Source organism: Synchiropus splendidus, chromosome 3, assembly GCF_027744825.2.
Source record: "Synchiropus splendidus isolate RoL2022-P1 chromosome 3, RoL_Sspl_1.0, whole genome shotgun sequence".
Taxonomy (NCBI): domain Eukaryota; kingdom Metazoa; phylum Chordata; class Actinopteri; order Syngnathiformes; family Callionymidae; genus Synchiropus; species Synchiropus splendidus.
This window is the reverse complement of record NC_071336.1, coordinates 16,596,607-16,609,101: the sequence shown is the minus strand read 5'-3', so window position 1 is coordinate 16,609,101 and position 12,495 is coordinate 16,596,607. Positions and strand designations below refer to the sequence as shown.

The window sequence follows — 12,495 nt, the reverse complement described above, 5'->3', positions numbered from 1 at the left end:
GAGGAGCAAACCACAATGATTACAGGCAGAGTTTATAAGTGAACCTGAAACCTCTGATATTTGACAGTAGGTATTAATATAGAATCAGGAAGTGCAAATCCTCAAGTGAGAAGTCTTAACCAGGCTTGACAACACACCTTGCTGCACAGTAGACACGGGCAACATATATGAATCTCCAGTTCAGACTGACAAATAGTGGACTATACACAGAAACACACCACTCAGACCCAATACAACAAAACAAGACATCATGGAGACACAGCACACAATTCACCTGGTAGGACTTTTGTTGGCGTGAGTGTAAGCATCTTCACATAACATGATCCTGGGACGGAAAGATCCTTCTCCTCTTCTCTTTTTTCCACTTCCTCTTTCTGCTCTGGAAGCTTTATAACCGGCCGTGCCTCCACATGGAACAAGTGTGAAGATTAAAATGAAAAAAGTAGAATTATGTCACCCTGAGGAAATTGAATGAGCTGGAGCGACTTTTATGGTTGTGATGTTGCTGTATTTGTGACAAATCTGGCATTCGCTCACATTACTGCCGATTTGATAAAGAGCGCACAATAAACCTTCCTTCACTATTTATCCCTGCTTGTCTTGACAGTTGAGAAAGACACAGTAATTGAACAAGTATCCAATATATAAAAACAGATCATTCGGTTATTTCTTCAACATTTTGTAACTTTTTACAAACAAGTAATTTCACCCCAAAATTTATTCTGACAAATAAAATAAGAGTTGGTTTTCTCCACCCGGTATGGATGATTATTCTTATTTAGTTTCTTGAAATTAATCTTTAATAAATAAGACATGATCAAAAAACGAAACAAAAAATAAGAGTACCACTTCAGGAAGAACATTTAAAGTGTGAGCATCTTCTGGGAACTCGGCCAGAGCCCTGAAGCCGCAGCTGGCCACATGTGGATCCTGTAAGAGAGCCACATATGCATTGTAAGAAACTACAAGTTTGCACAAATTACTTATCCGGATAGAGAAATATAGTGTTAGACTACAGCTTAGAAAAGTAGAAAAGTGTTTGGCATGTCCACCCTGAGGATCCCGCAGTTGGGAGAACTGCTAGCAGAGCAACGCAGTCATTTGCATAACAGTGGAGTATAATCTCCACTTCTGTATTGACTGGAAAAGTCCAATAAATAGAAGATTTAATGAACATAATAACAAAAAAAGAGTTGCTTGGTGCAATGTAAAATCTGAATGCAGTTTAATGACTAGTAAGCTTCAGCAAAGTTAGTTGAACTACATGTGGTTGAAGTCTCCCCAACATAGAACAAATTATGAATTCAATTTTACTGAATACATCTTAGTGTTCACGGACAAATAAGGCTACACACCTGGCTCAGGGCAAAGTTCCACAGGAAGCAGACAACCTCCTCTTTCAGTTTCTGTGGAAAAACAGACACAAGCGCTGAGCCACTACAAAGACAAGAAAACTGACTTACTTATGAAGAGACATTTTAATCATTAAATTGCCCACCTGCTCACGTCCATAAACATCAATCAAGTATCAATTGAAAAAGGCATTTCTACAGTCCTTGTTTTCAGCCATCAAATCCTTGTGAGAAGAGGTTATAAACGAGACTTGCGTCGTTCAGCTATTAAAGACATTCCTCCTTTAATCTGAGAGAGTGGGTTTTATAAACAAGGTCGTGCTTGACCTAAATTTCGAGTCCATCGTCTTCTTCCTACAATATTCCCTCAACAGTATTGAAATAGGCATATCTGTAAATAATGGCCTTTCATGACCTGCGCTGACCTTTCACCTTTTAATAGTATTACTGTACTGTAACAGATTTAAAACCCGACTAGACTGTTTGAGACAAGGATGCACGACGTACCTCGTAGTCCTCTGACTTGACCTGCAGTTCAGGCACCAGAGCCAGAAGTTCGGAGACAGCTTTGATCATGAGGGGGCGAGAGTCGCAGCTCAACTCAGGTCCCAGACTTCTCCAGGTCGACACAATGTCCACCACCTAAAAGTTAACGACACCACCAAATAAGAAATAATAAACAATGTGAGATTGTTTTCATTTCTATCTCCTTATTCCCAAGATGGAGGGCATGAACTTCTCGAAGGTCCTGAAAGGCAGGAACACGTTCAACAACTCATCAGTCCAGCAGAAGAAAGTCACTCATACACACATGTAGGTGTCATTTCAAGCCATGTACAGTATTTACCTCAGCTTGCTCAGACTTTGGACCTAGAGCTGGAATCAAACCCTCAACTCTCTCTCTACTGAGAGACTATGCTGGTCTATTTCATTATGTTTTACACCTAGCTCTGTTTGGGTAGGGTTTCCTCCACAGTAAAACCCATTTTTGCTTGGCTGTGGAAACACGTGTTTCACTTGATTATAAGTTACATGTTTTTTTTAAATGCAAACCTCTGCACGGCACAGTTCTTGTAAGCCTTGCAATGCAAGGAAAGCCGGCGTGGCCAAGTCTGGTCTGGTATTCTGGCTCAGGGTGAGTTTGATGGCGGCCAACATGTCACCACCATGCTGGTAAGGCCTTAAAACCAAAAAGACAAAATTATCAAACAAGTTAAGCTATGATGTAGAATAAGCTATCTGCAACTCGCCTCTCTCTGCAGATGTCTCTGACACAGGCTGCCCGGGCCAGGGCCTGCTCCCACAGGTCTTCCTTCCCCACCACCGTCCTGTTATCTGGCTGACCCAAAAGTCGCTGCAGCTCCGGGTACACTCGGTCCTGACAGCAACAAAGACAAACGTGATGACGGCTCTTGTCTTCCTATTAAATATTGTCGGATTGGAGTGACTCACCTGCTTCCTCCAGAGAGCGGTGATGAGGCGCATAACCACTGCCTTCAGTTTGGGGTTGCAAGCCAACAAGTTGAGCGTTTGCAGCACCATGGGAACACACAGCTGGGAAATTCAACCACAGGGAAACAGAGGATTATAAACACTTGCAATAATTATGATTTGAAATCTGGAAGCTTGTAAGTAAAATAACATTTATGCACATTTTATTAACCTAATTATTCAACTGAAATAGATTTATGGCATCAGAAGTCAGAATGTGAACCTGATGAGTTCCCAAGTTTGGCAGACAGTTGAGGACAGCATGAGCCAGATGTGGATTCTGTTCTCTCCTGAGCTTAAAGAGCAGAACTGGAAGGATGGAGGGAACCTGACAACAAATCACACAAAAATGCACAAATGACAGTAGAACACCACAAACACACCAAGAACATTTGAAACACTGTATTATAACTGTGATGCATCATGTGTGACTGGGGCCAAATAGCATTCTAGTTAGTAAAGAATGGTCCTGGTTTCACTGCTTCCTATCTTAGTCTCAGAGCCGTCGCTTTTTACGATCATGTTTAGGAGTCATATGGTCACCCACTGAACACAAGGCTGTTGCCAAATTATTACAAGCATCAACACTGACAGAAATCCAAACCAGCTGTGGTATTTACCCTGCTGTAATTATAGTAAAGAGTAATCGATAAAAGCAAAGGGGACAAATAAAAACAAAGCAGTTTGTAAGGGATGTAATATTATTATTACTAATTACTTACTAACTAACACAAGCAAGATATCATCATAATCGAGTTGTTTTAAAGAAGAGTTTCAGCTGTTCGTCACTGTCACTTTCGGAGAGCTACCTGGCTAGGGTCAGATGCAGCGAGGGCTTGGATGGCGGATAAGGACAGTCGACAGGTGTCTTCCTGGCCTGTGATAATAAGGTGAGAGATGACCAGCGAGAGCGTCGCTGACAGACGAAGGCTGGACTTCAGGGCACAAGTAACAGTCATCAGCCAATCAGCAGCTGCAGCTGGTGCAGTCACCACTTTGTGCAGAACAGACAGAGCAACGGTCAGCTCACTGTACCACGCGCTGGCAGAGAGAGGATGAGCGGGATACGACTGCGGGTGACACATTCAGAGTCACAATGAGGACCAAGGAGAATAGGGTGAGGTGACAAAAGCTTAACACACTCTCTTTTCAGCCTTAAAAATGTTAGAGAATCTAACATTTATCTGACCTGCGTGGGTTCATCTCTCTGCCTGCTGATGTTCTGCAGCAGACTCTGAGCCAGTTTCTGATTGAGACCGTTAGTCCGCCCGTCTGTCAGTGGCTCAGTGACACCACAGCAGGTCTGCAGCTGCAGAACAGGCAGTACCAGAACCGGACTCAACCATGGAGACCGCTCCGCCTGCTCTGGCACTAGTATCAAAGCTGTCAGAAGGAGAGAAGAAAGTAGATGGGGATGTCCCAGTGTTGTGAGTTTGATTCATGACAGAATAAAAAGTTGTTGTTTTTTTCTTACCAAGATTCAACAGACAAGTTTGCTGTATGGCCGGAGCATCAAGCAGCAGCAGAGCAACCCCCAAAATGAGCTCATTGACCGGCAGCTCCTGAAGCAAAAGAGAGATCAAGACAAATAAATCAGACATACTTTCATAAAATATGAAGAGACAAAAAACAGTTGATCACAGATACCTGTTGACACGCAGGAAGTAGCCGCAGCATGAAGCTGACGAGTGGCCGACAGTCACCGTTTAACTTGAGGCAGCGCTCAGATGCACAAAGTAAATACAGCACAAGCCTGACTCGCTCTGAGCGCCACTGCTCATCAGACGCTCCGACTAAATGAGGAACCAAAGCGTCGATGAACCCACACAGCTCCAGTACTGCTTCCACACTGTCCACCTTTGATGCACAGAAGGGTAGACAGGGGAATGTGTGTTCATAGAGTATTGTTCGCCATTGTATGAGTATAAGAACAAAGAAAGACAAACATATTAAATATATTTCTAAATGATTAAACATTTTTGGAACAAAAAGTCAAAATTGGATTACATTCTACTCCATTTTAGAGTTTCCCCAACTATCACCAAGTACAAAAAAGTTTTTGGCTCATGTGTAAATTGTATTTGCTGAACCAGTCACCTGCATGTTTGGCACCAGCTCACATAGGCAACGGAGCAGACTGTCAGACGCTGACAATGTGTGATGGCCCGCTTTGTCCTCCGCCTGAAGGACTGATGCGGGTAGTGGAGGCAGAATCGCCCTCAGCAGGCTCTGACGGAGCATGGCATTCTGGGATTGTCTCTGCGGTTCGCAGTATAAGTAGCGCAGGAAAGGCCGCAGCATGGTGATGTAGGCAGGAACATCTCTGTGGTAAGTGAACAAGAATTATGATTCAAGATCAACAGTCAATGAAACCGTTGTTGCAGAGTCGAGATCCATTTATAATATTCGTCAGATGTTAGTGTGACCTTGCCTGTCAAGCGCAAGTTGGACAAAGTCAACTATCTCTGCCAGCAGGGTGGGCCAGCAGTCCGGCCTGTTCTCTACAGCTGTGATGAAGGGGTGGGGGTTTGTTCTGCAACACACCAGACAAAGAAAATCATCACTCCGAAAAGGCTAAATATATGAAAGGTGTTAAGTTACATAGGTGAATGAAAAACAAACAGTTTTGATTTGACGCGCACACACTTACACATAACCACAGTGACTCTGCTTATTTTCAATTTATGTTGAAATGTAAGACGAAATGTTGGCTATATTATAGGTAATGTATTGATGTATTGTTATATCACACAAAGAAGTGTAAGTCTTGCAAATGTCAAATGTAATTCTAATGTATTTGAGGAGATTGGGGAAATAAAGTTCATTCATCTTGTAGTGACAACCTGCTTGCATCCATCCCCCCTTCCGTTACTTCCTTATTTACACACCCATTAAGGGCAGCTGAACAACTCTGCGGTCAAATCCAAGGTGAAGTCTCTGAGTAATGGCTAGAGTCAAGCTCAAAGACGGGTCAAAGGTTAAAATAACAGCGTTGTGTGGGTAAAGAGGCTCCACTTAAGCATCATTGGTTCCATCTATCATGACATGTCCAAGTGTAGGAAGGAAGTTCAATATGCCAGTGACAGCGACTCTTGTGAGCCAGACAAGGAGTCCACATCCAGGATCCCTCTTCATTCCTCCTAATCAGAATGACCATCTGCCCTCCACTTCTCAGGTTGCCCCTCAGCTCATTTCTCAGCCCTCAAGTCAGTCTCCCCCCATTCTGTGCTTCTTTGTGGCCACAAACAGACAGGAAGTCAGAAGAGCACCCTTCCTCCTTGAACTCCAAGTTCACATGAGCCACAAGGGAATCAGCCTGGCATGACTGTGAACATCCTGGAGGGCTGTGCACAATTGGATGAAACAGAGGGCTAAAAATGTATGGGACGAGATATGAATCCATCCTAGGCATCCTCTGGACGGGCAGCCAGTCCATCAGAGCGCACGCAGTCAGATGACACACACCGTCTGGCAATTAAAGAGTCATCAATTAAGCTCTGTTTGGTTTTGGACTGTGGGAGGAAACTTACACAGGCACAGGCAGAACAAAAAATACGTAGACTAGCTCCAAACGATGAGTTGCCTCTAGCTGGCATTGAACCTGTGACTTCTATGTTACACAAACCACCAGCACACCGCGCAGCTTAAACAAACCAAAATAATTTACTTACTACATTTGAGACGATTTTGTGTTTGTTTATTTCAATCCATCGCCTCCTTAAAATAAATGATGCTTTTATCAGTTTCATGTATAAAGATGGCAAAAGAATCCCCGGCATTTGCTCAGCAGCACGCCCAAATTCACGGACACTGAAATAATCATAGTCGACCATTGCATTTGATCAAAATCAGTTTGCATGAAGTGACAGATCGGGAATGATCTGCCTCAGTGATCCCTCCAATGAGGAAGTCAACTAGCCTAACCCAGTCCATGAAGTTAGCAATAACAGTGATTTAGCAGTTAAGTGTGGGTAACTGTTGCATTCAGTCACATTTAGAGACATGACTGTAGCATGTATCCTGAACAATCAAAATGTATCTGTCTTAAACCAGATGGAATGTGAGAAAGGACTTCTAAAAGCAGGCCTAATGACTGGTGCTGGAAGCCAACAACTGAGACCACTTAAGAACCATGCTGCTTGGAGCTGTGATCCTGATGGACACTGGAGCAGCACAATGTGGCTGTGGCAGATTGCAGAAGGCAGCGGTGAGCAGACGGTCAACAATGAGCACCAGTGTGCATCCTCCATTAATCCTGCAGCATTTACAGTTACCCAGCGGTGCCCGAATCAGCAACCAATGACAGCCCAGACTGCCAGGCAAACGGCGCCACCCTGCTGCCCTCCAAGCATTCATCTTCCCACCAGGGAGGTTCAGACATCCAGACAGTAGGAGACAGAGATGAGGGCAGGTTGAGAAAAAGGACACAATAAATGGAGGAGGGATTTGAAGCAGGGATAGAGATGTCGCGAGTGCACAGGACGAGGGACGGATAAGGTAGCAGGCACAGAAGGTTGAATGTAAAGGATTGAAAAGACAAAGCTGCTTTGTCTTTTCAATCACCCTGCTCAAACTGGTTACAAAGGCCCCACGATCTTGGCAAAGGTGTCGAACAGAAGCTAGCACATAAGGAAAGGGGGTGGGGGCTCTATCAAGACCTGGCAGGAGGGGAACCCTGCACTTTGTCCATCAAGTTAGACTCAGCTGGTTTACTTTGGCCTGAACCACAAATGGCAATTGACGGCGAGCCAAAAAAAAACAGTTGTGGAGGTGCACAAAAGCAAAGATAAATCTACAACTTCACCACTAGGACGAAAAAAATAACAACTCAAAACCACAAAGAGATGATAATCAGCGACAAACATTAAACAGTAACGAAGCTTATACTTAGTTTGAAGGTGAGCGCGAATGATCACACTGACCTGATGGAGTACTGACAAGTGAAGGGCTCCTGTGGATTCCTTTGGTCCGCCTGCATCTGGAGCAGCCGAGCCAGGATTTTCATCAAGCCCTGGCAGTTTCTGTTCACAGTCAACAACATACAGAGTTTACAGTATGCTACATTAACAATAGCTCTAGTAATCTTCAGTTTATCAAAGGAGCAGTGTTGCAGCAGTGTTAGTATTAAGATGCTGGTCAAAAAAAAAGCAGACATATTGCTGCTAGCCATCTCTCACTATCTGAAGGACAAGCAGCAGTAATTACATTAAATCAGTAGTTACTATGTTGATGTCCAGTTGCTTCCGTTATTTTGGTTCTAAAACAATTAATGACATTGGAAAAATGTCAGGGATGTAGAGGATGTAGAAGTTCATAAATGCAGGTCCTGGAGCAGCAGTACAAAAACAAGGGGGAGTAGCAGTAGTAGTTGTAGCGTAGCGTAGAGTATTACTAAGCCTAATAACAATGTTAATCATACTAGTAGTAGTAGTAGTGGTAGTAGTAATGGTGGTAATTTGGGAGGAGGACGAGTAGTAGTAGCATAGTAACAGTAGTTACTAGCAAAAGTAGGATGAGGAAGATGAGGTGGTGAGAACCAGGATGATGAAGAGAAGCACTTATGTAAGTAGTAGTAATAGGTAAAGTAGTAGCTGCAGCAGTTCTAGAGTTAGTCCTAGAAGTAGTAGTAAGAGTTTTAGGTCAGCGGGGTGATGTCATCACTATCATGAGAGAGTAGTACCTGGAGGAGGGCAAGAGGTTGAGCACACTGCTAAGGACGTATTGAAGGTTGGCATGACCCTGATCCACCAGCAGCACCACAGCATCACAGCAGCAAGAACGCACCAGAGCACAGTCGCTGCAGCACAGCTGCCACAGAGTCTCCAAGGCTGGACCCTGGCACACCAAAACCACCCCAGAATCAGGCAAGGGTTCTGTTTATATTTTGTCCTTAATAGATCTTAGCTCTAAAGACTGGGAAAACAAATTCTCAACAAAAATAAAAATATATATATATTTTATAATTTAATGTGTATGCTGCCTGGCCTCCTCAACTACTTCAGAGAATTGTTTTCCAAATCCTTCAAGACTGAAACTTAACCTACATCTCTGGTGCTCAAGACCATCATCAGATCTCACTGCCACCTCCTGAAACAAGTCGTTCCTGTAGGGCTTAAACCAAACAAACACTGATATTTGGAGTGCTTTTAGCGGGCACGCGGCTCATTCTCCTCATTGATAGATGACAGTCGATCAAGACATCCTATATTTGACGACCACAGGTAAAGGTACATTGCACTCTGTCTGGCTTCACTCGAGGAGCGACCAGAATTCAACAATGAAGAGACTTACATGAGTGGACGACTGAGTGATTTGCCCATTCTGGCCCTTCTCCTTCAGCACAGCCGCAACAAGAGTTCTGACAGTCTGCAAAACAAAACACCATGACATTTACCAGCACGAGTGAGCCACACACACCCATCTTGACTAATCACCTCATGGCTGAAAATAGCAACTCTGAACAAAAAGGACCGACTGATGAATATCCCCGGGGAACATACACCACAGCGGCCACTCACAAATTCACAGGTAACGGACAAAGACAGCTGCTCACCTGTGCTTGTACCACAGGGCTGGGGAAATCTAACCTGGCCTTCAGACCCTCCATCATGGCCCCGGGTCCTACCTGAGAAAAGAGGGGCATCATTAGCAATAATTCATCAAACATTAATGCGTTCACTTTCTTTTCTTTGACGGCCAACAAATGTGCGTTGGGTAAGACGATAGGACGGCCGGCAGACCCCTCCTCTATGACACACACCGAGATCAAATGTCATTGAGTGAAAGCAGCATGTGGGACAAAAGCTGATGGAGACACCTGTTGTTTCGTTCCACTTACGGTGACAAGAATTTCCAAGATCGACCTGCTTGGATCTAATTCTTGGAAAACTGACCTCTTCAGTTGCACCATCACTTCTCGACTGAAGCAGCGGGATGACTTAGCCTTAAATTATTTACCCATTCACAGGTTGCTCAGCAGATGAAACCTGTTGTGTCATAACTGCTTGGGCATCATCACTCAAAAGATGACGGGGCAATTTCTCTGCTGTCATCAACTTAAAACGCCAAAAAAGGAAATCATCTCTGGAGGAATTACTGCCATCCATTTGGCTGATTCAAGTTCCAGCTAACTATCTCATGCATCAGCAAGAGACCTGTCTATCGTTTGCTGATGCACCTTCAACAGAAAGACCAAGTCACTGTCAGGCTTAAATCATTATGCTCTGATTTAACTTTAGAGTGGTAGGTATGTGAGACACTTCAGAATTAAAAAAACAAGGACTATGTTAATGTATATTAATGGATGGAAGCCTCCAGTTTGCAATTACACAAATCTTCCTCAGCACCATTTTGGTGTCACTCGCAGATAAAAAAATATACATATATATATATTCAAGATATTTAAAAAAGCACACTGCTTTTGGATGACAAAAGACAGCTTTTAACATCTCTAAAATTGTAAAACACAAAAATTACAGACGCTCAGATGCGTCTCGTAGTCTGAGGAGTGAGCTTGAGTACAGCATTTGAGCAGATAACATATCTGGAAAAATCCACTACCACATGCTCAGCACATTAAAGAATAACTGCCATATATTTAACTATTAGCTGACTTGGGACAAGAAAACAATACTTGCTATGCAACAAAACTGTAAAATTGATGAAGCAAGCCTGATGTGGACCGATTGTTCATCCCCACCCGCCCCACACCCAAAACATAGCCCCCCTCCTTCTGTTATCCAAGTGATAAGCCAGGCTGCTTTAGTATACTGTCCACCACCCAGCTGCTGGACACCAACGCCACACGGCTCAACATATCCACTTCTACCAGGTGAGTCACTGGCCCTTGTACACCATCACAAACACGATTTGTGAAGACAGTCTGCTTCATTTTAGCTGCTATAGATTGAATAGATAGAATTGGTTCTATTATCATGGTTGAAGGGCATTCCACAAACACTTGACACAATGCTGTTTTACTCTTCAAGACTGTCAGAGGCCAGTCATTGATGGAATGGATTTAAAAAAAAACATCAGGATGATCCTTCAAAGATAACAACTTTCATCACTTATCAAATAGTTCGGGTGGTTTCTGCAGCATATGTACCTTTCAGCTGAACAATATAGGCTGGCCTGTACTGCTAGGTCTGCATTAACAATACAAGGGAGGACAAAGCATGAGTGGTTAAGCCAACAGTGCTTTTGAAATACCAGGCTTTAATGTGCGAGAGCCACTGTTAAGAACAGCACACGTTGGATGAACACATGGGACTTTTCTCTGGACTTTCAGGTGGCACCATCTCATACACTCACGTTGGAGGAGTTTGCTGCAAACAGAGGACTGTTTACATTTCAGCATGTCAAAAAAAAAAAAATAGAAATGTACCCGTCTTCTTTAACAGAATCCCAAGGACCAGAGACATTACTCAACACATCAGTTATGATGCTATGTTCAATGGACTATATATATATATATATATCTTCAGTTACCCACCGCTTAGTCCTGTTCAGGGTAATGTCAGTAAGCAACTGTAATAACTGACATTATACATGTACATCAAATTCAAATGATTCATATTTAGGCCGAATTCATCCAAGGGCGTAAAAACGGCTTTCTATCGACTCAAACTGTCTAAATATTCAATGGACGGGCGCCAAAAGCGTAGAATCTGAAATGTGTTCGATTTCTTAATGAAGATTCGCTATTGAAGAAGTGAAATGCCACGTCATTGTACACATGGCGTCAATATCAGACTCATAAAAGCAGATAAGTGGTAACAGCCAGTACAATCAAGTCAGAACACAGACAGAACCCTCGATCCAAACAGAAGTTTACATGTATGCTAGCTTCGACTAGCAGAGGATGCTAAACTCCTCAACATTGATTCCGTTTGTTAAAAGGGCATGTTTGTGTGCTGCTCTCGTGTGTGCAACGTCCTTCCACAAATCCAGCACATCGCTTCAACATATTCGATAGTATAGAGTCTAAGTTCAACCTATTTGACAGCCGCTCAAACTTTACCTCGTCGACAGGCTGGTTCCCAGAACAACTACGGCGACCGAAAGCGACCAAAAAATACAAAATCAAACAGCACAGTGTGCTAAGTGTGTAAAATATATTTGTGTCGACACAATCTCAACATGATTCATTGACCAGAATTTATTTTCATTTCCACAGTGATTACTAATAACAACATGAGAAGAATTCCCCCAAAGCAGACAAGTAGCTAAAATGCAAGTTTATGGTTTGCTATATAAAATGTTTTGATTATTGGTGTCGACTGCTCTGAGGGCTTTTTTTCTATCAGAGGCAATAAAAAGACACACACAGTCCACTCATATAGCCACAATCTTGGTCTTTAGCGTAGAGTAGGAGCATAGATTGAACCCAGAGCTTTGTGATTCAGCTCTTTTTTCAGACCGACAGACTGAAACAGAGAACTTGTGACTGACGACACTGTAACAACCCATCTGTTTACCTGAAGCACCATCCTTGCCCGGCCCGTGAACAAGATTCCAAGATACTTGATGTCCACCTGTAGAGGGACCTCATCCCCCACCTCGTGAGGACATCCTAACATTTCTTGAATGAGAACCATAGTTTTTGATTCAGAAGAACTTGTCGTCATCCCGGGTGCTGAACTGTTCACAG

General features: G+C 43.2%; 1 protein-coding gene across 9 annotated transcripts in view; it reads right to left on the bottom strand.

Annotated features, from left to right (window-relative positions):
- focad (focadhesin) overlaps positions 1-12,495 on the bottom strand; it is a 21,590-nt gene extending 9,095 nt beyond the window's left edge. The window contains exons 1-19 of one of the 9 annotated variants that reach the window (XM_053859333.1): positions 12,323-12,495; positions 9,397-9,468; positions 9,135-9,209; positions 8,524-8,678; positions 7,766-7,864; positions 5,275-5,376; positions 4,941-5,166; positions 4,491-4,700; positions 4,318-4,405; positions 4,033-4,226; positions 3,653-3,913; positions 3,067-3,171; positions 2,805-2,906; positions 2,603-2,730; positions 2,406-2,532; positions 1,860-1,994; positions 1,356-1,406; positions 847-930; positions 275-404 (exon numbers count right to left, since the gene is read on the bottom strand). In XM_053859333.1, coding sequence (XP_053715308.1) covers positions 275-404; positions 847-930; positions 1,356-1,406; positions 1,860-1,994; positions 2,406-2,532; positions 2,603-2,730; positions 2,805-2,906; positions 3,067-3,171; positions 3,653-3,913; positions 4,033-4,226; positions 4,318-4,405; positions 4,491-4,700; positions 4,941-5,166; positions 5,275-5,376; positions 7,766-7,864; positions 8,524-8,678; positions 9,135-9,209; positions 9,397-9,468; positions 12,323-12,472 — 2,494 coding nt within the window. In that variant the 5' untranslated portion in view covers positions 12,473-12,495. Of the gene's footprint in view, positions 1-274; positions 405-846; positions 931-1,355; positions 1,407-1,859; positions 1,995-2,405; positions 2,533-2,602; positions 2,731-2,804; positions 2,907-3,066; positions 3,172-3,652; positions 3,914-4,032; positions 4,227-4,317; positions 4,406-4,490; positions 4,701-4,940; positions 5,167-5,274; positions 5,377-7,765; positions 7,865-8,523; positions 8,679-9,134; positions 9,210-9,396; positions 9,469-11,054; positions 11,078-11,865; positions 11,910-12,322 lie in introns of those variants that run through there. The other 8 variants (XM_053859337.1, XM_053859334.1, XM_053859335.1 and 5 more) reach the window with 8 other exon arrangements.